Source organism: Atractosteus spatula, chromosome 23, assembly GCF_055471065.1.
Source record: "Atractosteus spatula isolate fAtrSpa1 chromosome 23, fAtrSpa1.hap1, whole genome shotgun sequence".
Lineage (NCBI taxonomy): Eukaryota > Metazoa > Chordata > Actinopteri > Semionotiformes > Lepisosteidae > Atractosteus > Atractosteus spatula.
Window position 1 is genome coordinate 725,357 of NC_142728.1, and position 9,943 is coordinate 735,299.

Consider the following 9,943-nt stretch of genomic DNA (forward strand, 5'->3'; position numbering starts at 1 on the left):
ACGGATCTCGTGAGAGACAGAGCAAATAATGTGGACATCGATACTAACAGGTTCTTCTTCGTGCACCTTGCGAACTTGCGACTTAGGCTGAAGCCATATAGCTTAATTGCAAAATACACACCAAGCATTTTGACAATGACGGCTTTTGGCCGTTGCATTTTGTAGCATACATTAGTACGGTATGGCACGAAAAAGCACTTGAAAACGTACAGTAATAGACTTTAAACACGAGTACATGAAAGTTTTTTTCCTCCATATGTGGGAAAACGCGATTTCAGTCCTGTGTTTGAGTTTGAAAACCAATATTCGTTGTAGCGTTATTGAAAATAATTTTAACGGAGTCAGTAGCCGTCCAAAACCTTAGGATCGCCTGAAACACGCCCGAAGACAGGAGAGGGCTTACACAGCAAGCCGGGTATGTTATGGGCAGTAAACAAAGATTTATCTTGATCGACTCTGGGCTCAATACTACCAACTTCACAGACCCCGAACACCGCTGATCTTGCACTGATTAACGTGATTTCAGAGAATTTAGTTTAAGAGATCACATATTCTTAGTCATTAACCTTTAACTGACATTAGATCAGAAATACTGTTTATACATGCTGTTTAAGATATACGGTGATGAAGTCCTTGTTAATTGGTTTGTCGATATGTGTGTAGCCTCCACACCAATTAAACATTGACACACAGAATGCAAGCAAATGTACCCATCCTGTGGTTGCACAGACCCTAATTATCCACTAATATTGGAGTGACTAACGTTAGTTTAGGAGGGACGGTCCGACAACGCCGCGACTCTCACCAGGATACGCAAACTTGAGAACATATGGTGATCTAGCGCGGTGCCTTATCTGCATGGGCGAAACTGCTCGTCTTCACGTGTTGACATCCTATCTGCTTCAACGATAAACTTCGGATTAAATACGGAAAGGTAGTTAGAAACAGAGTTGCCCTGACGATATGCAAAACTCCATTAAAATAGGCAAAATTAAGATAAGCTTAAGTCGATACAAAATTCTGAACGTGCACAGAAATTCGTGCCGATACATTGCATATTACATGGCTGTATTCACCCGCGTTTATCCTCAATCTTTGCAATATTTTTTAGTATAAAAAACTTGGATGAAAGTGACATACACTACTTACAGTATTAACACTATAAACTACGTCTGCAGTATACCTTTAATACTGTAACGCTTACGGCCGACAGGTACTGTGTAAGAGCCGGCTTACCAGAGCAGGTGACGTCACCGCCCTTCCCTGTGATAGCAGGACTACAGCTACTGGGCTGTAGAGAGATCTCTCTTTAGCTCACGGGGCTGGGTCGCTGCAGAGAGACGCGGAAGTCCCGGGTTCGAGCCACCTATACTTTGGGCCGACCAGATGCGGCAAGGGCGCCCGCCTGAGCCCCCGTTGCGTTACAATACTTTACATTTCAGGAAAAATACATTCCGGAAATAATGAGTATATTCAGTGCTTAAATGTAACTATATAAAGCGATGTGCTTTTAATTATTATTAAAACATGGTCAGGCATCTCTGTTTAGTAGCCCCTTATAATACTTATCATCATCATCATTCTTATAGGAGACTTGCCAAGAAAAAGAACACAGGCTTTTCACTCGCAGTTTCGAGAAGAAATTTCTAAGACTTTCCCCGCTATTGCAGAGTTCGCGATGGGCCGATCATCTCGCACACATCCTATGCATTTTCAGGCTAAAGTGTCTAATTTGGTAGCAGAGTGAAACCGATGACATCCCTGCTACTCAGCACTGACGGAATTTAAGATGAATCGCAGCCCGCACGCACACCAGGTGCGTTAACAAGTTTAGAAAGTGCGACAATATAAAGTCACGATCGTGTTAGCCAAGGTGGGTCTGCCGTTTATGTAAACCATATGGAAATAACCGCTATAATAAAAAAGGCATGCTCGTTGTAATCGTGAACTTTTTTGCACCAGTTGTTCAAGGTATCAGTCGTTAATACATACTCGCATTTCCCGAAAGTGGGTTAACAAAACTGCCAAAAAATGGATTTGCAACAGAACAAACGGTTTTTTTTCGGTCATGTGTGTCTTGTTAACGCAGGAGCGCAGTTGCTGGGTTACAGCCGAGCCGAGCTTCCTGGGCGAGCGTGACCCAGCGACCTCCTGCGGCAGCTGGAGAGCAGAGCCAATTGAGCGACAACCTTGCTCATTCCAGGAGCAGGAAAGTCAAACGTATTAACAATACGTTTTTAATACTCTTGAACGCAGGGGCGTTGCCAGGAATTGCCAGCATAGGGGGACCCCTCCAATTTACAATGCAATCCTCGAGCGGTACAATCAAACAGCACAATTAGCGGAACCTTATATATATATACTGTCTCTCTCTCTCTCACACACACGGATTAAGCAACAATTACCTAGGCTGCCGAACGCTACCGTACTGCACTCTCTTGTGAGGTTTTGGCCTTCTAGAGCAGTCGCAGGCGTCGGGCTTGGAATTGAATATGGCGATAATCTCGTCACTGTCTAGAGTCGGCGAATTCCCGTTCAAATGACAGCTAGTTTGCAAAGGTCTCTCTTATGAGGACTTTGTCTTTAGCTAAAGAACAGCTGCAAGAGCTCATTTTCACTTGTTGCCTGTAGCAGTTCTAAGTATTTCGTATGCCTGCTTTAACATTGTTCAGTAGTTTTACGAGTTAGTCTGAAGTTAATATTTTATTGCAAAACACAAGATTCAAACACGAGAGCCCATATTAACATTTTAATCTTACAGAAAATATCACAGCGCCCTAGAACCACCGTGCTTTTGGGATTGCGTGCTCTGGAGCTGCAAAAGGAAGATGCGAGTTTAATTTTGATGCGTATAACAGTCTCTCACTCGGTGATCACCTCCATTCAAGGTTTTACAGACTGGAACTTGGAGACAACAGTGGGTACACTGCACCACCAGAACCTCACCAGCAGCCGCGACAATGCTGTTTCCATTGGAGAGGAAAGATCGTGATAAAACCACCAATCACTTATCTAAAAAATAGGCATCTCAGAGCCTTAGGTATGAACTTTGGAGCACAACAGTACATTAAACACACCATCCCTCCATCCACTGAAATCAACTTTAACATGCTGGGTCTTTAGTCAGCCTTGAAGCACGTGTGTTTTACATACACTTCATATTTTAAGGACTAAACACACAGTCTTACAAGGCGCAAGGTGTATAAATTAAAAAGTACAAGAAGGTCAATACCTGCACTCACATTTGAAATATGTGTGCAGGCATCACAATTCATGCATTTGTGATTTTTGTTAAAAAAAGATAAGAAAGCAGTTTTGCGAACCAAGATATCATTGTTTTTTTTTTTGGAAGGGTAGTTACAGCATTTTACAGATGGAGGTACGTTACAGGACAAAAGCTGCCTACAAGTGTAATTAAGTAGGCATCACAGTTTTACTGCATACTGTACATAAATATATACAAGCTTGTCTGCAATGCAAAAGGGGCACTGATATTACATGGGAATTAATTTAATCTTCCTGTAGCCACCATAAAACTAGTATGGAGTTTTATTGACGCAATGTTTTTAAAATAAAACTTGCAGGTAAAGCATTTTAGATGTAATGTTAGACCCTTTAGTGGCAACATTAAGAACTTCCATCATGCTTTTTAAAAAAACTGTATCCCTTCAATTCAGTGACGGAAACTGGTTACATGAGTCATCTGGCTCTCATGGGAGCGACTCTGTGGATTACAAGCCGGCCCCTCTGGGTTTTTGCGACAAAGTGTTTACAGCCATGCAGTCGTTAAGGGTGTGCAGAGTGCGCAAAGACGATATTCTTCTCTGCGGCACCTCGACTGTTTGCCTGGGGGAAGAGCACGGTCGGTGACTTGCACGGCAAATTCCATTTTTAGCTGCACTGTGGGTGTAACCACACAAACCCCAGTCTGCTCGTATTTACCCTTAATTCAACCGTTGAGAAGTCAGCACAGGCGATTCTGAAATGGCTCAAACTGCATTGCAGCCAGCTTTTCAGACTTGCCCACAGAATGTCCAAAGTGCGCTGCAATGTGAAGGAAAAGGTATTCGTTCATCGGTTCACACAGGAGCTGATCTCACACATGGGGGTTGGGCTCCTGGATGCTTGTGAACGAGCTGCTGTTTTCACTCCGACTTCTTTGGTTTCCTGTTCTTCCATGTTACTATGCCGATAAAGGTTCCTGAATATAAAAGAAGACGTAGTTATTCTCTTCAGAAAGAAACAGAAGGCCAAAGACAAACGAACTCTCTTCAAATCCGGGACCTCTTACCAAAATGTAAAAATAAGTGTGCAATGTGACTCATGCACTGCAGATGTTGTAGCCATGTCTACCCAGACCAGCAACAACAACAGTCAGTTTCACAAAAAAAATGTCTGAGTGAATCATCACAGCCACACTCGCGGCCTTAAAGACTCCAAAACAGAAGGAGAAGAGGTGAGAGACCTCAAAGCAAAGAAGTAACTGCAAGCAAATACTTGGCTTCTGGCTTCTTTCAAGAAACAAACGAGTGCGATTCGTGAATCAGTTCAACGGTCTTGTGTTCTCTGGTCATTGTAGTACATGAGCTCATGTTTGTCAGAGAACTGGCTATGATAACAACCACCTTCAAGCTGAGACGTTCACGAAGGTTGGGAAAGGTTAATGAATGCTTACCCTCAATCTGAAACCTTGATTCGTGGGAAAATAAGCACAGGCTGCTGATATGTTAAGTGACTGTAAATCCCCTTCCTGCAAGTGAAACACACCTACCTACAAAGAGCAGCAGAATCAAAGCTGCAACGCCAGGCAATATGACAGAATACTCCCGGGGGAGAAAATACTGGTGCATCACGTGGTCACTGTCCACGAAGGGCTGCAAAACAACAACCAGAGCAGGGTTACCACACGTCCACACGTCCCCAGGCATCTCCTCCTTCTTCATCCTTAAATCTCCATCTGGGAGGAATTTTCAAATATTTAAAAATAATTGAACTTCTTTATCTCTAAAGGTCTGACAAGTGTGTCTCAGCTGTCTTATCTGATCCTGTACTGTACACAGCAGCATTTCTTCAAGAGATCTTTATTCGATGCTTTACTTTGCTGTTCCTAAACAAATGCCAAACTGAAAGTGCGAAGTCACTGCAGAACTGAAGACGACATTCCCATGTTTTCAAAGGGGAAGAGAGGAATGGGAAATGAGCAGTGGGCACGAAGACCTCTGTCTGGGAGTCTCAGGGGCAAACAAGATACATTGATATGTACTGTATACACCTTATATACCCACCGCAGAAAGGAGTGTCCTCTGTTTCAGTATTCAAACACGATAACTACAAACCAGACAAAATTCCAAACAAAACTATAAAACGTGTCAAGGGCCGCTATTTTGTCACTGGGGAAAACAGCCAGAAGATCACAATCCACATGAAGCAAGAGAGGTGAATACGCACCAAGATTATAACCCAGACTGTGTAATACGTGAACAGCAACAGGCTGAAGCTCACGATGCCCATCCCAACCGCCTGATCCGCTCCTGTAGCCTAACGAGGCCGTGGAAAAGAAACGTTAACCGATAATCACACTGGGCGTTTCGTTCTGCTGTCTCAAGGTGACTGTGCAACTGCAGAAATCTCGACACAGGTATTTATTCGGATTAACTGTCCTCTAACCCCGAAGAAGATTTTATGGGTTGATATGCTGACTGTATCTTATTAAACCCCACACATAGCATAACTTTACACTGAATACGATACACAGTACACATCAAAACGAATTCGTCATTTCTTTCCAAAGCTACAGTTTGTAAGAGTATATATTATCTCGTTAAATATGTACCTGTCTTTTCGAATTCCCAATTCATTCAAATCCTGAGAGCTGATACAATAATGCAGCTCAGATAACGCCTTATGAGCATAAAGCATTAACCAGGCTTCACAAATCACAAAGGAATATTTAGTATAGCTACAGAAATCGAACATTTTTAAGTCCAACTCACCATATTGCACTCGTTACTTTCCTTCCTCCTTCCGGTGAATTCTGATTGGACCCTAAATCTTCCAATCACAATGTCGAGGAACTATGGGAGATGTAGTTTTCTGTGATGTGACCGACTTTGAAAAGATCAGATTAGATGAAGCGTATTTTGCTTGCGAGTTCGCTACAGCCTTTCGTGCGTGCAATCATTCACATCAGTGAAGAAATTTTTACATGCGAACGTATATAACAGATATGCAGAATATTCATTAACTCGAAATTTCACAGATGATGCGAAAAAACACTAGGTGGCAACAAAGGTGCACCTATACTGTTAATACTACAGTATGCCACACGGCCTGTTCTGCTACCGTGCCATTCATAAACTGTGTGGTATATAGCATAATATTGATAGTACAGGTGCATCCAAAAATCTAATACACTTTCTGCTGTGAATATTAATATATAATTTGAATTTGTTAATGTTCTCGTTGTGTTGTTATGTTGATGCGCGTTTAAATAATTTATCTTAAATAAAATAAATATTTAAATGAGCTCCAGCCTTCCAATATAAATTGGGTCTCGCTATGAGCTAGGGAGTTCTTCAAATGCAGCTGCGAATTTTCTTTTCTTTCCGTGTTCCGCTCCTGAGCTCCCGGGGTATTAAATTAAATCGCCAAAGGTTTTACGAGCGTAAACATGATCCTATTCCAGTGGGTGACTCAACTTTTATCACTGCTTAGAGCGAAATCGGAATATCTCAAAGATCATTTTGACACTGATTGGTTCTATAAGAAGCAAATGCAGCTCTTGCAACGGCGGCTGGCCCAGGCTGCGTCAGACCCCTGGAATCTGAAGGTGACATTGTAATTGCTTTCCTCGGTCTCATGAAGCTGCCACAGCTGTCAGAGGAGAGTTACTAATGAAAGCCCCGGGAGAGGCACGCAGCGCCGTACTCCAGAAACACTCCAGCGGGATGGAGGTCTGCAAATTAATCCTTCTCCTTGCCCTGTGTTTTATTCTCCCCTCTTCCTCTCCTCCACCCCTGAATAAGGAGCCGGGGTGCCTCAAAGTGAGCCACTGCAAGTGCCTGCTGAAGGACGGCTCGGGGGTCATTAACCTGGCGGCGCTGGGCGGCTCGGACGGGCTCCCGCAGCGCTACAGAGCCGGGCCGGCGGGGGCGGACGAGGTGCTGGTGTCGTTCAGCCCCTGCTCGCCCTTCTCCGAGCCCGCTGAGGTTCCCGGCACCGAGTGCCTGGAGGTGGCCGCCTGCGTGGTCGTGAGGTACGGTCAGCGCCTGCTTGCGGGGCGGAGCGGGGGGGAGACTGTAGTCCAAGTGCGCAACGGTGTTGTTAGGACTGTGAGCAAACAAACCTTACGGATGTTCAGAGCAAATACTGCAGTAAACTGTGATGATTTAAAAAAAAAATCCTAATTATAGCAGCATATCACTGTATTCTACTCCGATAAGAATCACTGGCTGCCGATGTCGAGGTCAGTACGGTTACTGCGAGGGTACACTTGTCACTTCTGGCGGACATGCCTGATGAGGTTGGCGCGGTTAAAATAGGTGCAACCTAAACCTTTTTTTTCCCCGACAATTCACTTCTCTCCCCAGACACCACACAAGCAGCGGCGTCGAGAGTCGCTACTTCAACTACGGGCAACACGAAGGGAATGAATTCAGATACGACAACCAATCTCGGACCCTTTCAGTTACATACCCAGGTTCGCCACCTTTATGTTAGTTCATCAGAAACGTAATTTCTTCCAGACTTGCAAATAATTAAATGTAAGTGAAGGGCTGGTTAGGTCTAAGAACCAGATATGAGTGCAATTCTGTCATAATCAATGAGGGGTTTCGTTTTGAAGAGATGGAAGTCTGAAAGAGGATCTTTGGTAATCCTCAGTTGTGAGTGTGTATTGTCAGGTACATTTATTGAATTGAATTGAAACCTTTTCCTGTTTTTTGCTATGAGGTGACGTTGTAAGTGGAAAGGGATTGGCTACAGCTGTGTGCCTCTGCTATGGCCGTGCTCAGGACTAAAAGAAACGTCTTGCTGCCCACAGTGAATGTGTGATGTGAGAGTAATTATCCCCTCGATGTTCTTTAACAAGTCCTTTCCAGCAGCCTGGTCCACACTGTGGTGCACTATCACTGCAGCCCCAACCACTCCGTCTCCCTCTCCCGGCCTGCGGAGCACAACCGCGCCCTGGAGATCTTCGTCCAGAGCCCCTGTGCCTGCCCCAACTCCTGCAACCTGGAGGACATAGGGCCCATGACCATCTTCCTCATCATCCTCTGCCTCGGCACTGCTGCGTACTTCACACTGGGTAATCGACCTGCCAGGCAATCCGGATGTATTTTATACAGAGGCTCTTCATGCGTGGTGACCCCTCACCTCAAACAGTCAGGTTACAACGGGACACAGAACTCAAGTCATTTCTAGAAGAAAAATATAACTAAATGGGTGCTCCTAAGCAGTACACACCAGAGGGCGCTGTGAGGCGCAGTAGTCGTGCTGGTGAATTTCTACCCCGGTGCAGGAGTGAGCAGCCCTGGGACGACAACCCATCGAGTCTTCTGGGTCCCAGGACGCCCTCAAATCATCAGTTTCTGAAAACTTTGATCAACCAAGCGGGTGATTGGCGCAGTTAAAGTCCCACTTCCTCAGAGCAGGTGCTGCTGCCGAGCTCTCGACTCGGCGGGGAACTGCAGCGCTCCAGGAGGGAGGTGCTCGCAGGAGGAGGTGAGGCGTGAGGAGTGAGGCGTTCCTCGCCCCAGTGCTGTCGGCGCCCTGAGGCATGTGCTCTCTCTCTCTCCCAGGTTCCTGTGCGCTGCGGCCCTTCAGGAGCACGCAGGGGGTGCAGATCAGGCCAGAGGAGAGCCTGTGGTGCGTCCTGTGCTACCAGTTCACGGAGGAGAGAGGGAGGAGGCTGGGCCGGAGCCAGTGCTTCAAGGAAGAGACCCTCTGAAGCGGAGAACTTCGCAAGCCCTGTCTTGCAATGTGCCCCCTGTTCTTGTCTCCAAGACACTTCAACACAGCCTCTATCAGCCACGGAAAAGGCCAATTACATAGGGGGTGTTTATAGAGGTAGTTAGAGGTAGCTTTCCCACCTGTGGGAAAAACTACACTATGGATCGATGAGGGTTTGAGCACATCCAAAAGAACCTGCTGCCCACCACAGTACCCAGTCGGCTGGCATCCTGGAAGACTACCTGATGGTCAAACTAATACAGGTCCCAACTTTGTCCATGGAACTATGCTCCTCGAGGTTCCTGTCACCTTTAGATCATCCTTCACCCCCTCTGCGCTGGGATCATAGCCTGGGCTTTTCTCCGCTAGCAATTGCTGGAGGTCAGGTCCCCCAGCTGACCTCTGCGTAGATAATGAGATCCAAGACCCGAGGAGACGCATGCAGAACCGCAGCCCTGCAAAAGCTCTCGCATGAAACGATTTGATTTTTTTTACTCCAGATTTGTTTAGTTTTTCTTTCCCTCCTTTTTTGGATTAGTTTCTCTTATAGTCGTCAGTTAGGCTACAGCCAGGAGTTAGCCAGGTCCCCATAATACTTTCCTTTTCCGCTTGCTGTGTTTTCGGGTCTATAGCTAGTCAGTTTTGTTTTCTTCGTCACGGGACCCACCAGTTTCTGTAGGACTTGTTGTTTTTCCAGTTACCCAACTAACACTGTACCTGCCGTTATGGAATAAACAAGTGCTGGTTTTGGACAATTGCAGCTGATTATTGGCCACAATGTGCACTTCTCACCTGTGCTCGAAGGTGTTCGTTCCACTTGCAGTTTTTACCATTTTCCTCACCCGCGGTTACACTATTTTTTAAATCCAGTTAATTTTTTATCAATGCTCCAGAACTAGGTTGTTTGGTTTTTTTTTTAGAAATAAGTCATGGGACAAATTCTCAAGTTGGAAGACAATGGAAAACTGTTCAAATAGGGAAATGCCAGTCCCTG

The 9,943-nt window shown here is 45.3% G+C and overlaps 2 protein-coding genes across 3 annotated transcripts; one reads left to right on the forward strand and one right to left on the reverse strand.

Moving 5' to 3' along the window:
• Positions 1-2,736: 2,736 nt before the first annotated feature.
• dpm2 (dolichyl-phosphate mannosyltransferase subunit 2, regulatory) lies at positions 2,737-6,027 on the reverse strand. Its single transcript, XM_088940758.1, has 4 exons — positions 5,994-6,027; positions 5,449-5,538; positions 4,772-4,874; positions 2,737-4,201 (listed from the first exon to the last, which is right to left on the reverse strand). Exons 1-4 carry the CDS (start codon positions 5,994-5,996, stop codon positions 4,146-4,148), a joined length of 252 nt encoding a protein of 83 aa, XP_088796884.1. The 5' UTR covers positions 5,997-6,027; the 3' UTR covers positions 2,737-4,145.
• An 836-nt stretch (positions 6,028-6,863) lies between these two features.
• Positions 6,864-9,666, forward strand: LOC148815996 (uncharacterized). Of its 2 annotated transcripts, none has more exons than XM_088940746.1 (4): positions 6,864-7,255; positions 7,590-7,714; positions 8,090-8,305; positions 8,799-9,666. In XM_088940746.1, exons 1-4 carry the CDS (start codon positions 6,894-6,896, stop codon positions 8,945-8,947), a joined length of 852 nt encoding a protein of 283 aa, XP_088796872.1. In that variant the 5' UTR covers positions 6,864-6,893; the 3' UTR covers positions 8,948-9,666. The 2 variants fall into 2 exon arrangements, with proteins under 2 accessions (XP_088796872.1, XP_088796873.1); XM_088940747.1 differs by having other exon boundaries at positions 7,590-7,699.
• Positions 9,667-9,943: the final 277 nt, after the last annotated feature.